This window comes from Lycorma delicatula, chromosome 8, assembly GCF_047948215.1.
Source record: "Lycorma delicatula isolate Av1 chromosome 8, ASM4794821v1, whole genome shotgun sequence".
Lineage (NCBI taxonomy): Eukaryota > Metazoa > Arthropoda > Insecta > Hemiptera > Fulgoridae > Lycorma > Lycorma delicatula.
The window spans coordinates 31,703,967-31,731,496 of NC_134462.1; the positions used below are offsets into that span (position 1 = coordinate 31,703,967).

A 27,530-nucleotide genomic window follows, 5' to 3' on the forward strand; every position below is an offset into this window, starting at 1 on the left:
GCCAAACACCACACCGCTGGAACTGTGAGGTGCACAGTTCCGTAAACAAATTGTTGTATCTTTTCCATAAACTGGGGGATGGCTACTGACATTAAGCTTAAGGAATTGTACAAGTATAAAGAACGAATTAAAGAAAAAAGGACTCATTATATTAAATGTTATCGATAATATCAAGTGAAAATAGGGGCTGCTGCAGTTCCACAGTGCCTATACGCGAACCGTCACTGACAACAACATATAATAAATTGCGAGTACGTATGACATGCTAGAAAATAAAGTGAAACCGGTACGAGGAAAGCTCTCTCAAAAGGCGTAATTCTTCTGTATGAAAACGCTCGCCCTCAGATAGCTCAAAAGACACGGAAAGCCGTTCAGAAGTTGGATCAGAATGTGTTGCCACACCCACCTTATAATCTGAATCAGGCAATATCAGAATTTTTTTTGTCCTTTCAAAGATTTTTTATGTAACACCTAGTTCAGCTACAATAAGCAAATCAAGATACGGTACAAGATACCAAGGTGTACAATGTTTTACTACTGGAATAAAAAAGCTCAAAGAAAGATGAAAAAAGAACCTACATGTAACCTAGATATGTTTAAAAGGATGATTAATTTAATTTTCACGGACAAATAATAATTTTTCTTAACATTTCTTTCTTTAATTATTGAACAAAACTCGTACTCCTTGTATTTCCACACATCTTCTATTTTGAAAATAGTCTTTTATTTTCAAAATACAATTATACTATAATTCTTTATATCATCTTAAGAGAGAAATTATTACTTAAACAAAATTAAAATAAGCATATTTCAAATAATCTTCATTTTGCAAATCACAATGTTTATTATTAAGTACAGGTTTTAATCTTTTCACACAATCTGTAATAATGTCAGAGAATTATAGAAAAAGCTCAAACTTGTTAGTTAACTTAATCTAATATGCAATAAAATAATTATACAACCCGTAATTAAACTCGTACACCAAACGCAACTTAAATTATTGAAAAGATATCGAAAATCAAAATCTATTATATCACACATACATATACAACTAATACAGCACAGATGAAATTTACTTATGATAAAATGCAAACCCCTCCATTTTAGTCTTGGCCCTGTAACTAATTAACCCGCCTTCCGTTCTTAATTACTAAAACAACCAACCTTACAAAAGATCGATAAACCTATAATAGTACGCGCTGTACAAGTATTGAGCGGACCAAACATGAGGTTAAGTTTAATTGAATAATTAAAGTCGGCAGATAACTTCCTCAGAAGGCTTGGAAGTTTGCGGAAGGAGTTCCTGTTTGGCTCAATTTAGTGTATTTTATAACAAATTAGATTTAGTAGACCTCGGGGCAGTTGTAGGTCAAAATTTGTTGCCGTTTTCGTTTAACAGTATTTACGGGGTATGAGATTTCAGCCATTTGTTTTTTTTTGTAAACTAGACTTGAGAATAATCACGTTGTTAACATTTTAAAACTTAATCAAGAATTAGTAGTCGTCTTCGGTTTGAATAGAGTGAGGTACGGAGTTCGCGCTTCCATGTATATGGTTAACGATTATAAACGAAATAAGGCAAAAGAGAAAGATGTCCGAAGAACCCTAAGCGAACGCAAAATCTGACAATAGATAACCGATGGATATATTTACTGAGGAATTTGCATCGGTGTCATCCCGACAAGAAGCCTACCTGATGACCGTGAAATCTAATCAGTTTCAATACCTCTGGTTCGTAGGAGGGGGGTTGATGAAACATTTTTTTTATACCGTTCTCTCGTTTACGTATAGTATCCATCACTTGTATCGCAAAAATGTAATCTGACTTATTATATAGATTCTTGTAGTAAAAATGTTTTACGATTTATCATTTCATGCGCTTCAAAGCAATATGAATTGCGATCTACAACGGTTGTTAACCTACAAGTTCATGGAACATAAATTCTCTACCTAAAACTAGATAAAAAGAGCGGGCGAGTTCGTACGCTCTACGCTCTTTCACCAGGATGATTCTATTTATTAAAGTGTAAAATCAATAAACAACAGTTGAAACTAAGTAATAAAAGGAAGGGAGAATGTAAAAGGGTCCTGACCTGGAAAAAAGTAAGAAAAAAATAACCTTTCTCTAAGTACGTAAAGTTACACTATAACTACACTAGAAAAGCTGGTAAGAGCATGAGCGCAGAGAAATAAAATTGTAAAAGGAAGTTTTTTTTTTACCTTAAAAGCTGTTAAAACATAATAATATACCTCAAGACCGAGCATTTATTCGGAAAGTCTGAAGGAGTAACTTTTTTCACGTGAATTTGTTGAATAAGCCTAAAAATAATAACGATTTTGCTCTTATTCAAAAACTGGAATGTTTTTAAAGCCTCCAAAAGCAATTAATTTATTACAACGTAAAAACAAAATAACAAAACTTTCAATAATTCATCTAAGTACAGATAACATGATAAATTATTGAAAAATCTAACGAAATATTATCGTATATATGAATGTAGCAATTTTTGTTTGTACCGTTAATTGTTTAAAATTCAAGAACCGTTGTAACAATTTGAACGATGTTTTTTATTATTAAATTTCAAAACATTGAAAAAGACTTGTAAATTAATTTATCTAGATAACTCCATTACCGGACGAGCAATAACTTTTAAAAGAGAATGTATCGTCTTTTACATCATTTTGTGTAAAAATATTTTGAATCTTAGAATAAATCACGTTCTACAAGAGAAATATACGTTTCCCGAAAACTATATATTAGAAACTACGTCGAATTTTGATATTCAATATTGCAAACTGTTAAGAACGCGTTTTATTTTTATCATCTCGGCGACTGATAGAAAAACGAAACACAAGTCTCTTGTTATAATTTATGTGCAACATTTGTTACCTGGAGTTTTTTATTTGTATGGGATTGAGTATTAGCAACAAAACCTGCTTTAATGAAACTTACACTACTATAAATACTAGTTTTGCCCACTGTCTTCACTTAAAATATTTAGCGATAAATCACCTCTCTTGGCGAAAAATATATTTTTGTCATACATGTTTTCGTTTTATTTAGAGTTGAGAACAAGGTGGTTCCGAACCTCTTCTAGCCACACTATTCTTTATGAATTACACATTGAGAACGCATTTTAACTACAAAAATCTTGAAGCTATTAAAATTAAAATGTAGACCATTTTAAACAACTTTAATAGACATTTTTATAAAATTTAAATAAAAGCTCCTTCCTCAAACTTCGGTAAAAGTTTTTTGAGATTTATCCCGTAGGAATATATTTTAGAAGAATATACAGAGTGTATCAAGAAGTTTTCCCGGGGCTTTCATAACCAATTCTACTCGTGAAAATAATAATTAAAAAAAAAGTTCATATTCATATGTTTTAAAATGCTTCGTTTGCGAGTTACAGCTAGTGAAAGATTTCGGTCGGATTTCAGCTACGCCGGTGAAATATGGTCGTACTAAAATTTTTAGAACGTTAATCATGGGGCAAAATTAGTGATTTCTTATGGTTTTTGACCTGAAAAATCGAATAACATAGGTCGCAGAATCGTATCTACAGTAGTTTTTGAGAAATCTGGATGATCCAATAAACTGGCGTAAAAAAAAATCCGGTTTTTATGTTTGGAGTAAAAACAATTTTTAAATGGGTAGGAAATAATAAAACTTTTAATCAAAACTTGTAGAAAAATTAATTTTGAACAAAATGGTGTAAGATAAGTTGAATAAAACAAAGAAAGGTTAGAAAATTCGAATTTTATTTAGAAACAATACATTAGACCAAAGTGTACTATACCATTATACGCCATTTTCAAAACATTTCTTGGCACAAATTTCTTCTGCATTGTTTTTGTTGCTGTTTTTAATTCTTCAGGGCTGTACTTAAATTTCTCAGCCTCATCCGTAAAGCAGACAATTAATTCCTCACGAGAATGTATTTTTATTTTGTGTACAATATTTTTCATCCATTCACACAAAAATCTAAAGATGTTAAGTCAGGCGATCTTGGTGGCGAGGAATGTCAACCTCCTCGACAGATCCATTTCTCAGGGAAATTATGATTTAAGTGAGTGGAAACGCGACAAGAGAAGTGGGGAGGCGCGCCATCGTGCTGGAAATATACTTTCGTCTCAGCGCTAGAGGAACATCTTCAAGCAGCTGCGGCAATTCTTCTTGAAGAAAATGCAAGTAGACCTCAGCATTTAAGTGCACAGATCACATAAACGATCCAAACAGATTGTGAAGAAGGCCACACAATTCATTGACGTTAAATCGGTGTTGAAAATTGCCTTCCACCGTTTCATGAAGATTTACTTATGCCCGTGTATGCTGATCGCTTAAGTTGTTACATCTTGAGTGAAATAACAATAAATAAATCTGACACACAAATTTTATAATTAAATAATTTGTCTACTAAATAGTCAGAGTTAAAATTAATTGGTTTCAACAGGTTTTCTTTTTTAGTTTAAAATTTAACATTGAACTTCATACTTTCGAAATAATTTAATGATCAACATAATACGTTTTATAATTACTGGATTTATCACTTAAAAATGTTATACAGAAGTTCTTAATAAAGCAAACTAATGTAATACTAGCACACTTACCCTTAAAATAGTGTTTATATTATTCACTGTATTTATATTTATTTTTAATTTTACGTGCTCAATGTAAAAATATTTTTTTAAATGTTTATTTACTTTAAATATATTTAAAAATAAGCTGATATTCGTAGGAAGAGAAAGAAACTAATATCCAAAATGCATGTGCAACATCTTATCAATTAATGAGCAAATAGGATATAAAGCATTCAAAAAACCACATTAGATTCAATCATTATCAAATTACGTCAAAAATTGAATTTTTTAAAAAACTTTTATATTATATATCTATAACTTCCGTTATACATAAAATTATATAAGTATACGAGACGTTTAGATGTGAGGACAGACTATTTGAAGTTTCGGAGAGTCCAATTCTCTTTAGAAAAACTCTTGCCAAAACCTTTCATTGAAAAATGAAAAATTCTGATTCAGTATAGGAAAAAAATGTTTTTTATTCAGATATTTTATAATGGATGTTGATCCGCAAAAAAAAATTATACCAATTTTACTGCAGTTACAATATAATCTCAAAATTGGAGGAAATTTCCTGATGACAGCTGGCTTACTAGGGAATTTTAATGGTTCACAAGACGATCTGTTCAATCTGCTATTATTTAATTTGGCTGTGTCTTTTATAAATGCTAATAAAATACATACGATATGAATTTAACGTGAGATAGCTTACATAAAACGAAGTATCAGTTACCAAATTAAAAATTTCTCTATTACAACGCTGGATTGTTCAAAGCATTTCTTCTAGAAGATGAACAAAGCAGTTGAACATCAGTTTCTTAATAAAAGAAAGTATTATGTATTGGTTTATTGATGATTAGCATCAATCTTAATCAAGAAGATATCGGATAGCGCCTTCAACCGTATAACTGACATGATAGCCGTCAGTCTCCAGTTGGCAATTTGGAGGGAGGTATTCATACGATGAAAAAAATTACTAATCCTTGTGGGACTCCTATTTTTATTTTTTGGACCTATTGTAATGGGTACCATGATTACTTCCGAAAAATTTCGACATATCTTCACATTTCACACCCCCCCAGACCCCAAAACCACCGTCAGTTCAAAAGTTTATATACACAATTTTATATATATATTTCACTTTCTTGTGGACACGATAACTGCCGTAATTTTGCATCAATCACTTTCAAATTGATATATAAAATATAACAACCCAAAATCTCGATCAAGTTCGTTAATGGGAAAAATCGAACCTGGTAGTGGAAATTGGGGGGGAGATTTTTTTGAAAAAACAAAATATCGCTATTAAGTAAGTTTATTATTCCTATTAAGTAAAAGATCAAATTCGTTTAAAGTTCTTACTATTCTTTGGATAAAGGCTTAAAACTTACGTAAGTAAAGTTTTTTGATATCATCAACCATTGGCTCAAGGTGTGAAAAAAAATGAGTTTCGAAGACAAAAAAGTCATACATCCCAAAATCGGCAAAGTGGTCATTAAACATTACCTAAAACTTTTGTCTGAAACAATTTTTGATATGACCAACCCTTACGGCAAAGGATGATCAAAATGTTGCTGGAATTGTAAGAAGATGGGGCTTGTCGTATTTGAAACTTGTGAAAAGTTTTGTACATGCAACCGTTGTTGTACTGAGTAAATCTGAAGTTTTTTTTAACTTTAAGGTGGAAATCTTTTTTATCTTCTACTTAGCACCCGTGAAATCTATCTTTGCCTTCCGCCGTGCTGAAAGGGATTTTTTTATTTTCAAATAATATCTTACCTTAGAATGTTCAAATTAGTAAAAACTGAGAAAGAATCTCAGTTAGAGATAATAAAAATCAAAGGGTACTGGTAGTCAAAACAGTCGGCCACCCCTTATCGCTTGCCAAACTAACATCCAAACCTGATATTAAATCAACTACATGATTTAGCTACTGTATCATCAAATTTTAATAAAAAAATAAAATTGATGAAACGGGATTTTATCAAAGTAAGACATTAAAATAATTTGATGCATTTTAAGAACTTATTATACGATAGGAAAACGATTTATGGTCTGACTTTTACAGAAAAAATATTCATCTAAACTATTTTAATTATAAAAAATTTAAAAAAATAAATAACAAACATAATTTCTTTTGCCGGGGTCCTCTAGATCTGAAATGATCATAGGAGTTTTCAAGTATAAATTAACATATTTAAGACCAATTTTTTGTAATCAACAATATATTTTTACTTTCCCAGCTACAGTACTGTATGCTGCTGTTACTATAACGTGAATGAATAAATATCAATAAAAAAAGCTGATAACAGTTGTAGGACTTTCCCGTCATGCGGCTTTTTCTGGATGCACGGCTTACACACACACACACACACACACACACACACATACAAAAAACGTAATTTGAGAAATATTTATCATTTTATTTAAATATAATATTTTTTGTTTATTTAATTCAATGATTCTAACTAAAGCGCGCACGCATACAGTATTTCATTCACGCGAGTATGGCGGTACTAGCAGCTACTTTAAATACTTTTTTACGCTTTAATTATTCATTTATATTTAATTTTACCTCTCACCTGTGACGTCATAACATAGCCGTTGACCACAACAGCTGTATGTCAGTGATACACTAACGCTCCTTGTGGTGAAAGCAAATACTATTGAGGCCGTATATCCACTTAGCTGCTAGTTTATTTAGATCATTTTTTGGAGTGGGTGCACGATTTTGCAAAAGAAAAGTGTTTTGCAGATATTATTATTTTTTATGTGACTTAGAAAAATAAGACATTAATTAGGAGAAATCTCAAGATACTGAGGGTAACCTTGCTGTACAGCCTAACCCCCTTGACCTTTTAAATTGAAAATTTAATGGCATCAATTCCCCATATGTAGAAATAATCTGATAGTTTGGTCAAAATCGGCCTAGTAGTTCTAAAAATATAAGGGGTGCAAGACCGAACATACACGCTTACATAAGAACATCCAGAAAATTTTTATCCGGTTTTTTGGGTTCCTTATTTGTCAAAACGTCAAGTCTGGTGAAAACCGCATATTCCCAAACTGGACCGACTACAATACTTTCCCTTCTAAAGCTATAGCACTAGATGGAAAAGAAAAAGAATCATTTTTTAAATTTTGTGTTAAGAAGACATTAAAAAAAAAATCAAAAAATATATTAAATAAATAAATTCTATCTTAACCTTAATAAACCTACGAACGTATAATAACCTTAACCTTAATAACATTCGTAAATAACCTACGAAGAAATGTTATTCCTATGCTCCAAAGTCCAAAAAATCTGATTTTGTCAGATAGACGTTTGTGCGCACGTATGTTGGCCTGTATTTTTGGTCTTATAACTCCTAATCATCCCATTGACTTTTTCTTCAAACTTCCTGATATTACGTTCAATAGGAAACAATGTATTAAATTTTTGCAAAAATTGGAAAAAGAGGTGCGGGTGCTTTGCTCTAAATAAAATTTCAAATCTTTACTGGGGCACTTAGCAAAATGTTTTCTTACAAAAGTTGACGTTTTTTTTATAAAGGTCATAAATTATCAAAATGTTTTTTTTTAATATTCACCCCTATTCAAAAAATGGCTATATGTCGTACTTTTTTTTCAGCTACATCTTGCTTCAGAGAAGAAGTTAAAGGTAGTTTTTTGCACTATATTTTCTACGTCAATAGGACGTCAGTCAAGCCATTACAAAAATTTATTGTGTGTCACACTCCAATGGTGTGTGGTAACAAAAATATTTGTTTAAATTTATTTTAAATTTAAATCCATCTCGCAGGTTACCCAATGCATTTAAAATGTAAAATCTGAATTTTTTGGTAACCCTTCTTCTTTACATTTTTTAAAAAAATTACCCAAAACTTTTCACCCCTTTCCTAGAAAATACAACTTTGTCGTAGCTTTTTATTACTTAGAATTATATCGGCATCTTTTTTAACAAATTTAAAAAACACTATTTTAAATCTGTTATCACCACTGAGGGATTATTTTCTTAAAAATTAATTTTACCCGAATGGGAATTTACCCCTAATGGAAAGCTCTAAAATTAAAAAAAATAATAATTACTTTTTTTTAAATTTTGATTGAAATCAATTTTGGAGAATATTTTAATTATCAAAAAATCATTAAACAAATTTTCAAAAAGTTGAAAACATATTTTTCAAAAATTGTGATGTTAACATAATATTATTAAAAATTTTGGTTGTTACTTTATTTTTTGAGCATCTTTGCTTCAAAAATTAAAATTAAAAGATATGAGAGAGTAGAATTAATTACATTTTGGCATGTTTGCCGAAATGCATGTAAATAGATAACGATTAATTTTTAAATATAATAAATAGTATGGTATTTATGCGACTACAATCTGATTTCATCTGAAATCACAGAAAATATTAACAAGCAGGTTTTACTTATTGATTAAATGACATGTCACAGTAAACAATGAATAAAAAGATTTATTAATATCTAATCCAGGCAACTTATCATTCTGATGTTATTTCATCGAGTGCTTGTGACCTACATTAAAAATTCAATTTATATTTCATACTTCTTTTTTATGAATATATGTATTTAGAATACACAATTTATTTTTTACCGAATTTTCTAAGAAAAGTACAATATTACTTTTGGTCACGTGGTGGATTGGGAGGTGAAAATAAATATTCTTTACGTTTCGGGATATGAAGAGTAAGAAGATACCATTTACTTAAAATGAAGTTTCCTTATATACGTACAAAATTCTCTGGCTCGAAAATCTCCAAAACTGCTTGATAGTAAATTAAAATTGCTTTACAGTATTAAAGTATCTATAATTGTGCATATGAAAATTTTATGAAGATTGGTCCAGTTGTTCTTTTGAGTTACAAATGTCAAAAAATTTTGAGCAAGGCAAGTAAGAAGCATGGTTCATAGTGATGCTGCGAGTTGGAACGTTGACGTTTCTTTATCTGTAATATCTTTTGTTAGCAATATCTTTTGGCGTATTCAGGTAGCGTTACCAGTTTTGAGGGTCATGACTGGGTATTTTAAGCGGGGCAAAAATATTTTTAAAACTGACATTGGTATTTTAAATTTTGTGTGTTATATTATTATTATAACATCTTACAATATATTTTTATTTTACAATGTTCAAATATAACATATTCGTAAATACCATAATAAAATCTTCTGTAATGTATTTTTTCACAGCCTTAGGCTACAATTTTTTTTAACAACTTTTAACACCTATTTCATTTTGTATAATAAATATGCTTGTGCCAGTACCACATGCCATTATTACACTTAGGTTATACAATAATCATACAATTTAGTCAACGGTTATTTGTACACGATAGGTAAGGTACACTTTACATAACATATAAAATCCATCGAAGCAATCAAATATAATAAAATAAATTTAATTGAACATAACACGTCAATATGGAACTCACCGAGGTTGAAGAATGAAACTGGCACTAGATGAATCCACATTCTATGAAGGAATTTGAGTAAAGAATTGAATGCATTTGTCTCAAACATTCAAATCAATACTCTTACTTTCTTTCTTTTCCTATTTAGCCTCTGGGAATTACCGTTCAGATATTACTTCAGAAGATGAATGAGGATGATATGTATGACTGTAAATGAAGTATAATCTTGTACAGTCTCTGTTCGACCATTCCTGAGATGTGTGGTTAATTGAAACCCAACCACCAAAGAACACTAGTATCCACGATCTAGTATTCAAATCCATAAAAAATTAGTACTCTACTATAGTGTATTATTGTTTTGAAAAATCATTCTTTAAAAAGAGTACTGGTAGTTAAATTAATATAGTATTTGTAATGTAAATAGACTACGGTATATTATGTTGCTACATTCGGAAATTTCAGCATTCACAATACAATGTCCAAATGACATTTCTTTCTCATTAGTTCATTTAACACATCTTCTGCAGTTGGAGTGTAGTTTGTACATTGAGGAGTGCTAATCCATTCAGAGATGTATTTCCAATAGAATTATGCAAATATTTTCTTAGACGGCGTAATGTTGAGGAATATTTCTACATGTGGACACTGGGAGTGCAGCTAGTATTTCCAATAAAGTGAAAATATTTGGCATTATGTTGGGATTGCACATAGCTAACCCATCTACGGCCATTTTCGGTTGGTCTCCCTTCTCAAGATATGCAATTTTTCTGTACAATAATTTTAATTCATTATTCAGGTCCTCCTGGCAATCGTTTCTTATGTCACTGGCGTAGAATTCTGTGAACGAAGTGAAAGCATAGATGACAGGGACCGAAGGTCTGATTTCGTAGGTAAAAGGCACTGAAAGCCTTTCAATATTTCCTTGTGTTTCAAGAAACACGAATCTAGTTGGGACATGAAGATATCCAGAAATGGAATAAAACTAGAGGCACAAAAGTAAAGTACTGGTGTCACTGATGATAAGTCCAAGTTTACACGGCTTTTTGCTCACGTTGCCATGCGAGGTATTTGAATGGAGGACCCCCAACCTATTCAGGACTTTAGAAGCACAAATGAAAATTTTAGAAATTTCTTCAACATTTTTGCAAATACTGTTACATTTCACTGTTAATAACTTCAGCAAGGTTTACTGCTTCCATGAGATCAATAGTTCAATTCTGCAGGAATTTACACAATAGGAGACTTAAAGAAAACAGTCTCTGAATACAAAACAGCGATATCACAAATTGACAGTCAGTCAAAGCACATAAGTGAATTTGTTTGTGAGGACGAGTCTTTCTCATTCCATTCTGATATGCTTTGAAGGGTTACAATAAGAGGATCACACAATTCCACCACCATGACCACGGAATTATACCTTTACAACCAGCATATTGCACAAAGTTGAATGAGTTTTTCACAGCATGAAGTTGTAGTTTCCATTTCACTTATCGCCGATTTTAGAACATGTTCACTATTACAGGTATTAAGAAATTCGTACAGACTCGATATTGTACCCATACAGTTTCTAATGACAGTTACTTCAAAAGCACTGGATACAGCTAAGTTAAGGCTGTGTGCTGAGCAGTGGACATATAAAGCTGTCAGAATTATTTCCTTTACATATTCTTGGACTCCATTTACTTTTCCTGATATGGATATAGCTCCGTCTTACCCTTTATCACGAATCTTATTTATGTTTATATTTAATGAATGCAACTTGTCGAATATTGTCGTTGTGATTCCTTTTCCGTACACAAAAAATTAAAATAAAATTTTTCATACTGACGCTTTACACATTTTGTTGTTCGCTCCAACAAACAAAACAAATAAATAGATTATAAATCAAAATCAATCGATGGTTATCCAAAAATCACAGTTTCCATATTTTTAAATTTGATATAATTCTTAATATATTTTATTTGTAAGAAGGATCAAATCAAGTGACGGGCTACAAAGAAAAAAAAATAAAGAAATCTACATACTGTAAAACAGCCCACAAATTTTTTATCTTTATCAGTGGCCCTTACTTTCCCAGCATATGCCACAACATAAAAGTACAGTAATCCTATACAAAAACTACCTTTCTTCTCTTTTGTTTTATTGGATCCAAGAGTGATGAAACATTAATAAATTTTTAAAAAATCAGTGGTAAATTCTGATTGAATGTATGCATGGTGGTCTTTTGGCATCAGTTTGGATTAATAATTCAGTATTGGCTGGATCAAAAATCTTCAAATTTGTTTCACTAATTTCTATTTATGAATCATTGGTACTGTAATAATTTTAAATAGGGATCTCAAAGGGGTGGGGAAGTAGAGATCAAAATTCATATCTAGTCTAAAGCTGATACATTCAGCACTAATTTGAGCACTTTAAAAAATGTGAAAAAAATTGCCTAATAGGTTGTGTTTTTTTAAAAATGACTTCCAAAGGATAGCAGTTAAAACCTTTTTAGGTAACAGAAAAAAATTTTCAAAGAAAATTTTAAAGCTATTTTTTTTTGCATTCAAAATATCACAAAATCAATCAATATGTTTCAACGAAATAAAAACTACCTAACAAAAAGTAAAACAGCATCTAATTTCTTTGCAATTCAGAAATTGTTGTTTCAAATCACTGCCAATGTAATGATTTTTTATTTTCAATGATATAATTTAAATGTTTAGTATTAAAATTTCCTTCCTGAAGGTCATGAAAAGAAATACAGTTATAATCCACAAGCTGGCAAGTAACAAATAACTCTTAAAGAACCAACAGAATTATAATTAATATTTTATTAACAGATAAATTACGAATATTTTTATCCACATTAACCATAAAAGAATATTCACAAATATTCAGTGTTACAAGTATAATTTCTTACCTTACTATAAAATGATAAAAACAGTCATCAATATAATCTAATATTATATTAAATACTATTCCTTCAACTAAATAAACTGTTGAATTGAGTTTTATGTATCTGGCATAAAATTGTTTACTAACCTCAAAAAACATACCTGACATCTGATATGGATGATCAATTAATTATGTAACCATAAAAGGAGAGGTTCCAAAATCTTACTCGTACTTCATTTTACTTGCAAGGAGTCTAAAATACTCTCACATAGGACCCCTGATAGAAATCTGCAGGTCATCAAACATTTGTATATAAAACTCAAATCAAATTAAAACTAGTTTGATAAGTAGTTTAAAACCAGTTAGTTTTGTAAGTTTGTTGCAAAAGTTTTTTTGAAAAAAGCAAACAAAATTAAATGAATCATCTTAAAGTTTGTTTTTTTCTGTAATCTAATTATGTTTTTTGTATAGACTACTTAGTTTTCATACTATAAACATAACATACAAGATAAATTATTCATATTACTAGAGTGTATATTAATCATTTACTGTGATTAAAGTATACAGTGCTCATATGAAAATTAAATTCCTTATAATCTGCAATTTTAGATGTAATTTTCAACTGTATTTTAATGTTCTACAATGGTAATGAAAAAAACTTTTTTAAATTTCATTTGGTTGGATGTAGAGATCCTAAAGAGCATTGTATTCTAAGCAATAAAGTCTGCTTTCTTAAAAAAATAGAATTTATTTTTAATCTAATAATATATACTGCAGTTTCCAGATTAATGAAACTAAACTTAAAATAATATGTTTACATAATTTTTATCCTTCAAATCTTTAGTTTTACTGGCTTGAAAGTAGGTTTTATTATTAGGATAGCCTAAAAATAATTATTCTGAAAAATATATAGATAATGGTTACTCTATCACAGAAACCATGAAACTACATGGTTTAAACAGATAATGGTTACTCTATCACAGAAACCATGAAACTACATGGTTTAAACAGATAATGGTTACTCTATCACAGAAACCATGAAACTACATGGTTTAAACATGCAACAAAAAGAAGGCAATGGAACCTTCATAAAACAAAAATCGAATAAAATTTCAAGAACTTTAGAGTTTTAATGAAAACATGATTAATTCATAAAGATAAATAAAATTAACCATTTACAAAACCTAAAATACTAAAAAAAATTCCACTTATGGCCTATTAGTATGTGGTTCTTTAACAAACGATCGATAATGATGTAACCAATTTCAAAATAACAGTAAAACAATGCTAGAAGATAATTATTAAATATAGAGTAGAGTTTATTCAGAACATTTGAGGCCCTAGATTTTGTTGATGATACTGTTAATATTTTCTATCGCAAAAAATTTGCCCATAGGATAGAGAAATTAATTGATTTGCAAAGGGAATTTCAAAAAGTGGAGCTCTAAATTAATGATGGTAAATTTAAAATTACCATAAATATAAATTTTGTATGAGGTTAAGAAATTTAGTTTAATTAGTAAAGAGTAGCACCCAAAACAAATACCAGGAAGCTATAAAAATGAAAAAGATACTTAAGAATGATATTGAATAAACCATTAAATAACAGAAGAAAAATGGATAAATCCACAAAATTTCAAATAAGAAAGGGATACAGTGTTGAAACTGGATATGGATCAGCCACAGACTTCTCTCTTCGAAAGAAGTCAATGGCAATAAGAAGAAGGCTTTACAGTGAAATTTTCATGGTATAAAAGGAAGGAAGAATCAAGGTATTCAAGACATGGAAAGATCAACAAAAAAGAGGTATTATATGATGATTAATATGTTGTGAAGCGGTTATCTACTTTCTGGAGTAATCAATAGGAAATAAGTAAATAATATAAGTAGACCACCTGTGTAAGGAAATTCCCAGAGTAATTGCACTTAAATACTTTTTTAACATTTACCAATTTTAAAATAAACCGGACTTGTTTCCTCCATATAAAACCAAAGCGCTGTATTTTCAACACAGAATGAAAAACTTTGACCTGTATTCATTGAATTCTCTGTATCTGCGAGATCTAAACTTTCTAGTTTAGAAACTTTACTTGGAAATCAAGTAACAAGATATGATACCTCCTGATACATTTTTTTGGACCTAAATGTAAAAAATAAACTCCTTTAATAAAAACTAAAAAACTGATTACAGAAAAAAGAGAATTCAAGAAAAAATAGGAAATATCTTTACACAGCCAATATTAGTAAGTTGCGAGCAGTAAGCATGATTATTTGACAAACCTCAGTGAAGAAAACTTTTGCGCATTAGGAAGATTAATTTTTTGAAAAAGTAAATTTTTTTGATTACTGAAACAAAGTTAACAATGTAAAAGATTATTCCAAGCAATCAAAATGACCATTATATAAAAATCAAAAAAATTTTATTTAATCTTTATTCTATGCGTCTATGATTTATATTTTCAACTTGTTAGTTTCAACATATTAAACAAAAAAAGTAAACGTTTCAATTCAAAAACACATTTTAATAAAAAAGAATACTATTTTCTTTATGAAACTCAAAATAAATGTGACAACAAAATCAACAGAAGACATGAAATTTCTATCTAAGGTAAATTTACCAGGATATTTTATGTGAATATAAATTTTTATAATCCCAATTTTATTGTAGTCTACACTTATAAAAAAAATAAACTATTGATTTATTGAAATTTTTAACAGGGAAATTTATTTAAAATAATTTAACTTCCGTAAACAGGAAAAAATACCGACAAAAGAATCACTTATTTGCGTTAACACACATGTTTTTGCTGAAAGCTTTAAACTTAAATTCATGTATATGTTAATATATTTCTGTACAGGATACGAGAAATATCACTTTGACACAGAATACGAAATGATTTGATTATGTATTATGCAGTACAGTACTACTCAACGTGAACGACATGTTACTAACATCGAAAGAATCACATTAGTCATATTTAAAACTAAAAATAATTTACATACTGTATTAATCATAAAATTTGTATGATTTTGGTATTCAAATATTGAGCTAAAAATCCAAACTTAATAGTTTTAAATCAAGTCCTAAACACATAACTAATATACATAACCCTACATTTTACACTTGGATATATAATACAATAAAAATTCTATTACCAATTCCCAAATTACTGTCAGTTAAACTAAAATGAACAATATATTCAAACTGTGATATAAAAAAAATCCCTTTCGACACACTGGAAGGCAGAGGTAGATTTCACCAGTGCTAAGTAGGGGATAAAAAAATTTCCACCTTGAAGTTAAGAAAAACTTCAAATTTAGTCAATACAACATTTTGATCATCCCTTACCGTCTTTTGAACTGACAGTGGTTTTTGGGTCTGGAGAATGTGAAACGCGAAGATATGTCGAAATTTTCCGGAAGTCAATAATGGTATGCATTATTAATAGCTTTCTTATGAAATCTACCTAAAATTGACAGGAAAATTAACTGTTAAAACTTCTTACTAGCTAATTGAACATACAAACACAAGCTACAGACCAATAAGTAATCAGGGATATGAAAAGCCTTAGTTACAAATATTGCAACTACTTTTAGAAAACTGTGTTCCACTGTAACATATGAATCATTTTTTTCTTGCCCTAAAAAAAAACTAACATATAAAAATAACTATACAGACTGTCCCACAAGGAAAGCAACATATTTCACAGGTTTATTCTCTCAACAAAATGATGAAAAAAGTTTACATAAACATATGTCCGGAAACAATTCGTTAGTGTTATGGTTAGTATGTAACATAAAATGTTTAACTTGTATGAAAATTTCTGTACCTCTGTAGATAAATCCGTGTCGAAATTTACCATTACAATAACATTTTATAAAGTGAAACAGAAATTCTGAGATACACCGCCAGCAACTTAAAATAGTAATAACAATTTATAAATATTACATAATCAAACATTCTAATCGTAAATAATAATTTCTTTTAACAATTTCTTCAATAATTAAATTACAATAATAACGTTTCAATTTCATCGATTTCTAGTAACCATAAAAATAACAGAGCACTGTATTATCTAAACTTTCTTGATTCGTTTATATTATTATTAATATATTGGTACCAGTATTGTAATTTTAAAAGGTGGGGATCGATTTATTGAAAAATTATTTTTGAAGGATCTATTATAAATGTAATGTACAAATTTGCCAAAATAGGTTTTTTTAAACTGCCTCTGAAGAAAATAGAAACTGCTTTTTTTGTGATATTCCCACACCAACTCATTGAAAGTTGAAAAATGATTATATTATTAATGCCTCATATAAAATATTTGAATCGCATTTGAAGAAAATCAGTTGAGTCAATCCCACGATATAAGGTCAAAAACAGTGTAACACATACGTACAAACGTATGCACATACATACAGTACATGTGTTTTTGGTCTAGATGAACTAGTTGAACCCTAAAACGTAAAATTTGTTTAAAAACCCGATACCCCATTTTTGATATGATCACCATACTTTCTCCTTAATACAGCAATATTCGCTGGGAAAATAACAACCACTACAAAATATTGGTTTCGTGATTGCCGATGCCGGGCGGAATGCGGATGGAGAGATACTCTTCCCGGATGTGAAGCCGGGTTGAGAGTGGGCTGTTGTGAGCTTGCCCTGCTGAAGTCTTGTACCACCCAGTGTGAGTCAGTCGCTTCGGCTCTTGGTAGTGATTATCCCATGGGTAAGTTATCGGAGCCGTTACTGCTACGTGCGAGCCCTGGGATATCGGTATCGTGGGTCAGGCAGTACCTGACTCCCTGACCCGGGTTAAATCTATGGGGGCGGCTGACTGGAGGAACCCAGGCATGATGACGATTAGGTGCGGCATGATGACGGTTAGGCGGGGCACCCCTAACCGTCTCTCCACCCGTACCTTATGACACGTTGACTGACGAAACTATAGGTTATGGAAGCATCAATATCCACACCTTCCCTTAGAGAGGGAAGACGTAAAACTTTCAGAGGGTCCACGTAGCAATTTCGAACCTTTGTCTTCGGAAGCAAAGATAAGAAGAGCATCGAGTTTAGTGAGACAGGGAAGAAAATCCGAAATAAATTTCGAGTAAGAGCTTTGGATCAATTTCAAAGTATCTGGTAAAAAGAAAAAAGAAGGGGATTTTTCTAAAATTAGTCTTTTCGTGATTGTTCGTGGGATCACGGAAACTGCAGGAAAATCAACAAAAGAAACTAGGAAGACTGCTATGGGTTTGTTTGTGGAGACCGTCAATGACCTACAGTCATCATGGTTACTGAAAACTACTAAGCTAGAACTCATCGACGTTGAGGTTGTACCGCACGGTACACTAAATACCTCCAAGGAAGTTGTGTGCAGGGATCTTCTAAACTGCACAGAAGAGATCGTCAAAGAGCTTCAGGAACAAGTTGTTGCATGTCGACGTTTGAACACCCGACATAACGGAGTTGTACCTACGCGTCAGATGTTTCAACATTTAACATACCCAAGTGTCCTGAGAAAATTAAGGCTGGCTTTCATAGATCGATGTCCGTCCTTTCATCCCGACTCCATTGCAGTGTTTTGGATGTAAGAAGTTTAGACATACTGCGGCGAGATGCATAGGAAACGGATCTGTCCCTGTGATGATCTATTACATCCGGATGACCCGTGCAAGAATCTGCTAATTTGTGTTAACTGCCATGGACATCATTCTGCTAGATCGTCCAAACAGTTCGATCTATATGGAGGAAGTAGCAATAAAGGAGGTAAAGACCATTCAAAGGTCAGCTACTTCGAAGCCAGTAAAATTGTACTCAGCACATCACCGAAGCTTATGTGCTATACTTAGGTTGCTGCGACTCCTGTAGCTTCTTTTAAACCAATGGACGTAATTTCTGTACTGGCACCAACATTGGCAAGCATGGTCAAACGTATGATCGATCATAAATTGAAGAGTCGACCAACTGGAGAAACTAATCCAAAGCCGTTGAAGAAAGAAGCGGATGTGTCTATACAAAAAATTGTTACACAACCAAGGAATGAACCTTCAACCAGTAAAAGGCGAAGGAAAGCGAAACGAAAATGAAAAAGTCTGAAGCTAATGGAGAGATCGAAAAAATTCCCACCCAGGGACTTTTTTCCCCTCCGGGATCACCGTTAGGTATTGCTTCAAAGGATGAGATGAATGATTTGTAGCGTGTGAAAGTGCCCTGCCTGACCGGGATTCGAACCCAGGACCTCCAGATGAAATACCGAGACGTAACCACTCGCGCCACGGAGGCCAGCCACTCAGGGGCCTGCAAAACCAGAAATAAAAATTTTTGAAAACAAAGATTTCGAACGACCGACAATGCAGCCTCCGAAAGCACAGAAGGACCTTAAGGTGAGAGGGTGAGCATTAAAGTCACCTCATACGCTTTAGCGGGAAGTGCAACGAGTCTCGACTCTGATGCACTGCTGACCGCACCATCGGAGCCGGTATCATCCGATGCCGGCAGCAAGACATTCTCCGTAATTTATTGCGGAGGATTAGAAGACTCCATCTCCGAGACCTCGGATATCTTGGAATTCGACATTTAGGCCTTCAGGGAGATGAAAAAACGAAGAAGAAAGTATGGCCGCCTAAAGGAAAACTTAGGGGATACAATCGACGAATGAGATAAGTTTCTATGAACTTTTGATGAATTTTAATCAAAATAATAGTATTTAATTTCTTTTTTTGGCACTGAATTTATTTTCATAATATTGACAACATTTCGTCAGAAATGTTTTAAGATTCTTTAAGAGTTTTGAAGTACTTTAGAGTTAGTTTTAAGTGCTTTTTTAAGTGGCTTTACAACTTTGTCATTTAGTTTCTTTTTGGGATTTTAATAACCTTTTCATAAATCTATTTATAGATGCTTTGTTTTGACAAAACTAGTCTTTTAAAACTGAAACATATTAAAAGTATATATAATTAGCAAAGAAAATATTTTACAATGCATTGTTTTACTGCTCCACCAATCTCTAGATTGATACATCTCTAGATTTTTAGTATCTCTCCTTTCATCTAGAAGAGTCTGATTTGAATACCAGACAAGCTAGCCCTTTTTCATACATTAAATAATTCATTTCTTATCATTAAAAATAAGAGGAGCCAAGGTAACTAACTAGGTCCAGGTCTGCAGTTATCAGGGTGAAAATAAATTTATACTCATATATCTATATATATAAAAATGTTAAGTTCGTTTGTGTACGGCTTCAAAAACTCAAAATGTTCTGCACCAATTGAGCTCAAATTTTAGCACGACATATAACCTGCATCAAAGATTGTTTTCATTTATTTTTAATAAATCTATCTATCTATTTTTAATTTGTACATTTTTAATTTGGAAATGTAAACAAAGGAAAACCAATCAGATCAATGCAAGATGGCTGCTGTCAAACACAACGACCAAATTTCTTTGAATTATATTTAACAGCTAAAACATCTGTATTTTATTAAAGAAAAAAACACGATAAAAAAAATTTTTAGCACGATATTTAACCCGCATCAAAGATTGTTTTCATCTATTTTTAATAAATCTATCTATCTATTTTTAATAAATAAGGGGCTAATAAATCAGATGGAAATGTAAACAAAGGAAAACCAATCAGATCAATGCAAGATGGCCGCTGTCAAACACAACGACCAATCACAAAGAGCCCGTATGGCCGTTGCCAATGCACCATGCTGATATTTTCTGTTATTTGTAAAGAGCTATTTTGGATAAAACCAAATCTACCCTCCTAAAATCTAAACACTGTTAAATTTTCCTACCTCTATATTTGAAACCAGAAAGTTCCAGGTTCCAACTGTGCTCAGGGTTGATATTTTTCACACATATTACGTACCTATAATAAAAAAAATTATACAATTATAATAACTATAATCAAGTGAAAACCTATTTCATAAAAATAAATAAATAGATTGATAAAACTAAAAATAATAATTATGAAAGTTCAAAACCTACATAAATTACCTAGTTTAACTTATAACTAGCCAAAAATCTGCTTTATTCTATTTGACTCATTAAACATAAATTATAAAAGAAAATAATAAACATTACATTTATTGTTTTTACCGTTAACTTTCAGTGGATGTTGGGAAAGAAGCAAATATTGGAGTTTAAAATAACTTTATAAACTAGATCGAATAAAATACTGTAATAAAATATATAAGCATATACGGTCTGTAAATGGAATATTTTTATTGGAAAGTTTCCAAATAATTCTTTTTGTTTTACTAAATCATTAAATAAAATGGAAAACTAAGACCTGTAAAAAATTTTCTCAAATAAATAAATATATGTGCAATTTAATACAAAAAAAATTATTTCTGACATTAATAAATTATGTTAGAAAAATCAATGTAAAATAGCATATACATTATGATTAAAAAGTTAACATTGTATTCTGAGTACTAATAGGTAAATTACATTAGCTTGGGAGATAAATTTAGTTAAAAACTGCAACAATTGATTTATGTAATAAATTAGATTTATCAAACAAAAACGTTTTTTACAAATTTAACTCAAACTCGCTATAAATAAATATAAAGATTTTTTCATTTACATGCGTGTATGCCCACACACATACACACACACACACACACCCACACCCACACTTACATCCGCACAAACACACACACACACACACACACACACAGAGTAAAAAACACTTAATATGCTAATTATAATATACATGTTCCAAACAGCCTCCAATGAATGCCTAAAATTAGATGAAATAAATTGTTTATAGTACAGTTAATTAATTGTTTATTGAGTAGTATATTTATAGGTAATACAGTAGATAATACCATCCATGTCAAAATTCCATGGGTGGGCATGGTTATCCTTATACGAATCCCCAATTTTTTCATAAATGGCTTAAATTTCTGGAGAAAAAATATTTTTTGTTGTAGCACGATCAATAACATTCTACTTACTGACATCCTGAGCAAAAATGCCTGGTGTTTTCAGTGTTTGTGGAGTGGTGAAAAGCTATCCTTTGGATAATTTGTTTATTTTGCACTGCAGTTCCTTCATGAGAAAATGTTCTTTCTTGTTATCCACCTCTTTCTTATATACGAAATCAAGGATTTCTTCCCATTTTTTATTCATTGAGTGTATCTCAGCCAGAGTGTCCTACAGACTTCATTTCCTTTCTAGTGGCTGCAAATAAGCCTATTGGTTTCTTAAATATTTATCAGCACTAACAGGCATTAAATTATTAGGCTACCAGATCTTAGCAAGAAAAAATGAAATATTACCAAATTTATCTTTTTTTCTTAATCTAAAACCTTTTGCTAAAATTATTTTCATAATGAATGAAGAAACGTTTTTTTTTAACAAACAACATGGTTTTTATTTCCTTAAAAATCTGAAAAAGTATGTTATACAACAAATAAATTAAAGAAATAATTACTTAATTTTGAAGCAAAGCTGAATAATGACATACATAAAAATATGTGAAACAAATTTTAGAAATAGTAGCACTTTGAAAAACAAACCAAAGAACCTGTAAAGGAATCCACAAGCCAAAAAATGAAAAAAACAGAATGAGTACAAAATAATTCTTCACTTCAACAAATTAGCTACTAAAAACAAAAAAATAAAATTTTAAAAAGGACAATTTAAAATTAACTTAAAGAAAATAACAAAACACTACACTAAGTAATAAAATTAATAATAATTAATTTTAAGAACTGAATTTTTCAGTTTTTTTTATAGATTCTTAGATTTAGAAATCAGCATCAAATAATAAACAAACACCTCTATGTGATAGATATTTGGACCCTCAATCAACAAATCAAATTCATGGACTTAACAAATCAAATTTATGAAACAAAAAAAAAAATAACTAAAAAATTGTTATTATTTAGCATAACTATTTTTCAGTTTAACTTTTTTAAAGTTCATTTTATTTTACACCTTTTAGGTTATATTAATGTTTAAAATTTGGATAGCCTACAAAAATTTAAAGCCAAGAAATCTGTGTCTTCATTAAAACAAGAAAAGAAATAACAAAAGTAAACATAAAAAGAGATGATCGCATCTATAAGCTATAGCTCTCACAAATGTGGTAGTATATATTACTTGTTATTGTATTTAATAAAAATAAGAAAAAAAGAAGAAAGTCAATGTAAAAAAACTGTTACGGAGTAAAAGCTAGCTGGTAAATATAAACCACCCTAGTACAGAATATTGAGATAAGACAAATCTTAATTTAATTTTTTCATGAAAATACTTTTGTAGGATCCGGCATCCTGAATCATGATTGAAATATTTAATTAAACCGCATCTGTGAATTAAAAATTAAAAATAATAAAATAATGAAAATTGGATATTAATTTATTATATAAGTGCTGCTATCTGTTCCGTTTTTATAAGAGTATCTCCCTCAAATATTTTTTTTTCTTGCAAAAACTGCAACAGATATCGGCACTCATATAAATTAATATAGCGGCACTCATATAAATTAATACACACTTTTCATTATTTCAGTATTTTTAATTTTTAATATGTATTGTTTAATTAAATATTTCAGTCATGATCAAGGAAACTAGTTTCATGGTAAAATTAAGGTAAGATTAAGCCAGTGACGATGACAAAAAAATGGAAAAATGTTTTCAAATAGTTACTGTCACCAGATGGCTTTGATAGTACGTTATAACCTTATGGTAGCCCTGCAAAGGACTGTTTGATTTTTATGGAAGTGTGCCCGGAAAAGCGCCATTTGTGGGTTTTGCGAGGTAGCCCTGCGAAGAGTTGTTGGATCCGGGAGATGATCTCTGGTGATGTCGGCTTGGTGGTAGTGAGGGAGTTACAGCTTGTGCATTGGAATTGGACCGAGTTTCCCCTCAGCTGCAGTTGGGTCCCCACTATGACGTGGCAATGATGGGCTCCACGAACCCTGCAGTGTCGGGTCAGCGTCAATTGTCTTTCACCAGCATGACCGAGGCGGTGCTCACCCGATTACATCTTCACTGATAGGTCTCCTGACGCTAGCAGACTTCATGGTGGACCCACCAGGACGTTTGAAGTCTGGCAAGCTGGGGCAGGAAGGTAGTGTCTGTGTGTAGCAGCTCCCTCAGTGGAGATGTTAACATCAACAGGGAGGCCTGGGAAGAAAGAAAGTCCCTTCTTTCTTCTTCTTTGGGTGGAGGTAGGCGACGGAATGGTTCCCTGTACTGGTACCAGCACAGTCTTTTATAGGCGCAAAGCTGTGAGTGGTGAGGCCGCAGCATCTCTCTGGTGGAAAAATTGCACAGTCAGCTGGCTATGTGGGGAGGAACGTGTGCGCAGGAGCGTAGGTGAAATGCAGGTTCCCCTGACATCTACTGGCTAGCATCGCGCTTGCCAATAGAAAGCAGAGAATGTAGCAGTATTATAAACATTTCATTAAAAAAATGTTAAATGCAAAATTTTTCAAATAACTTAATTAATTACATAGAAAAAGTAACAACAGAAACTATTTGAAGAATTTCCTCCAAAAAAATAAAAATTTCCCCAAAACTGGTCCACTTGGTTATAGTAAGACTTAAAATCCATTAAAAAAAACACTGATCATATTAAGAACATACTCCTTTTATTGATTGCTTAAAATATATTTTAAATAAATAAGTGCAAATTGCTCCAACAAAAAATGAAAAGCAATAACAAATATATGAAAATTATGACTTCAAGAATTTGTAAGAATGCTACACCCAGCACCATTAGTGCTTAAAATACAGCCAATTCTGTGTAACAAAATATAAGCCAAATGGATTCTACTGGTAGAATCCTCCACTACCTACAATGGCTTCAAGAACTTCACAAGTGCTATACAATAAAGTGATGATTTCAAGATTAAAAAAAACTGATGAGTGATTCTAGGTAACTGTCATCTACCTGGAGTCAGTCATAGGAGATAAAAAAAAAGGAGATTGATACCTTTTTCATGAATACATGAGAATTGTTCAATGTTGTTTATAAAATCAATAATAATATTCAAACATATTTATTATAAGATTAATTTATAAAATTCTATCTTTTTATGAATTCTTCTATGGTTGTATTACATTTGAATTATACAGCTGGAACCTGTATTATAATAAGGGTGTCTATGAAACAAATTTTCATTATGATAATCCCACCATTTTTGCAGCCGCAGAAAAAATATGGTATGGAACTCTCTACAATAGCAATTAATGGACTACTTGTGAAGTTTACGACATAAGCCTTGCCATATGTTATAACTTACTTCAGACTTGTGCATTAGTGGCTATCATTATAGGCACATTGCATAATGTACTATTTTCATTCACTAATTTTGAATTATTTCTCTAAGAATTTTCAATGTTTCAATTAAATTTTTTAAACTGCTTATTTACAAGTATATCACTTTTCAGGTACAATTTATTAGGGGATATTTAAATTTGGTTTATTAATTGTTATTTATTATTTAGTACAATTAATTTATTTTACTAATAAATAACAATTTACTATTGATAAAAAAATCTAAAATAAATAAACATTTTTACTTCCGTGGAAGTACAAAGAAGTATTGTAATCACAAAAAATTTCAGTTATCAGATTTCAATCGAAGTATCCATTTTGACAAGTTTCTCCACAAAATCTAAAAAATTTGGATTTTGGATTTTTTCTTAACTGTAGTAAGCGCTCAACGAGAGCTTTTCAACGATATATCAAGTGGTATTTATTTTCATTGGTTCCAGAGTTATAGCCAAATAACATTTTAATTAATGAAATATTTGGATCTTACAAGGGGAAGGGACATCGGTTTGAATCAAAACTTCATTTCCATTTTTCAACTTTTTTTTTTAATTTAAATAAATATATTGATTTATTAATAATTATTAATCTCAGATTGTAAACAATTTTTTTACAATAAATAATAATTCAATAATAACAATAAAATATATATATATATATATATATATATATATATATATATATATATATAAAAAATAAAAAATCACAAGTTATTAAGTTACTACTGAAATAAAATTTTATGCACTTTAAAAATGTGTATAGTAATTTAATGGGCATACAAGGAAGTCATCTGGTGTCCACATCAGATTTTTTAAATTCCCCTTTCAAAAAATTTTACTTTATAATCTACACAATGAACTATTAAATAATAAAATCTGTTCCAGTCTGTACAAAATTGTTCTACAACTTTTTCTTCTTATGATATATGTAGTGTTAATCACACAATTTGGATGAATTGTTTGACAAATACTTTTGTGAAAATCACTGGAGTTATAAGAGACAGACGTATGAATGAAAAGATGTTCAAATTATCACACAATCAAGCACATTACCCTAGTCTTGGTGCAGTCAAGTAAAAATAGATTCTAAACAAGCAATATTTTTCCTAAAATTAATTGTATGATTTTATGCAGCATAATAATGTAATTCACAAATACGTATACATCAAGTAGCAAATAAACTTCCATCAAAAAAACTTTCTCCATACATAATTCAATCTGCTGGCTGACGCATCTAATAAGTGTAACAACTGAAAATAAGATTTAGTACTTATAATAATTTATTTAATAGAATAATCAGTTTTTTGAAGTCTATTATAAAGAATGACTCTTGGAAATTATACACAGTACATCATTTTCAATTTATTCATCACCATAAATGTTTACCTGAAAGAAAATGTTAGCATAGAAATATAATGTCACAAATTTGAAATACTACAAAATTCGGATAAGAAATTGAGTAGTTATGCACTTTTTAGTCTTTGTTCAGGAGAATGTAACAAGAGGGATTTTACATTACTCTTTACACTACTACAGCCTGAAAGTAAAAAAATGTTAAAATTAGCTATTTCTAAATAATATATATTTATATCAATATTTTGTTACTTTGTAAAATATACTGTAATGTTATCTTACTTTGTTCATTTCAAAATTATTCATGCTTGTTGTGCATAAGCGCATCAAGGCTTTACAGTAAGGCTGAATGCCTTGGAGATGAACTCCCACTCACTTTTATATACAAATAAATATCATATCAAAATGGGTTAGATTAAATTTACCTGTACATTATTTTATTACTATCATGATTTCTTTTTTCTTTGTTTAGGTGACAGTTGATATACCTTACGCCTCACCACCGCAAGGCATGAAATATTTTACTGTTATTGGGCCACATATAGACTGCATGGATGAACAATATTTGGTATGACAATAATTATTTAAAATTGCATATTCAATTTTAATATTAACATATAATAATTGCAAATTCCATTTTATACACTAGGGTCTCATGTTCAAGATTAATTGATTCCATTTTTAAAGTAAATCTGGTAACAGATAACATGTGATAGACAGTTTAATAGATAATAAATAGCAATAAATATCAAAAAAGTTAATTTTTTACAATCTGTTTCACTTGTTTATTAATACAAATTTATTTATACAATTAATAAACTTAGCATTAGGAAAAAAATAAAAATTGTTTATATCACACAGATTTAAGTATTTAGAATTCACTGAGATTGAAAAATATTTTGTTTAATATTTACGTTCCAAATCATACATATTAATAAAAAATAATTCACCCTAATTTATCCATCACATTAAGGCAAACAC

At 30.6% G+C, this 27,530-nt stretch overlaps 1 protein-coding gene across 1 annotated transcript in view; it reads left to right on the top strand.

The window, feature by feature from the left end:
* The window catches only part of LOC142329184 (arrestin domain-containing protein 2-like), a 141,538-nt gene that overhangs the window by 93,499 nt on the left and 20,509 nt on the right, over nucleotides 1-27,530 (top strand). The window contains exon 4 of the mRNA XM_075373578.1: nucleotides 27,022-27,117. Coding sequence (XP_075229693.1) covers nucleotides 27,022-27,117 — 96 coding nt within the window. The remainder of the gene's footprint in view (nucleotides 1-27,021; nucleotides 27,118-27,530) is intronic.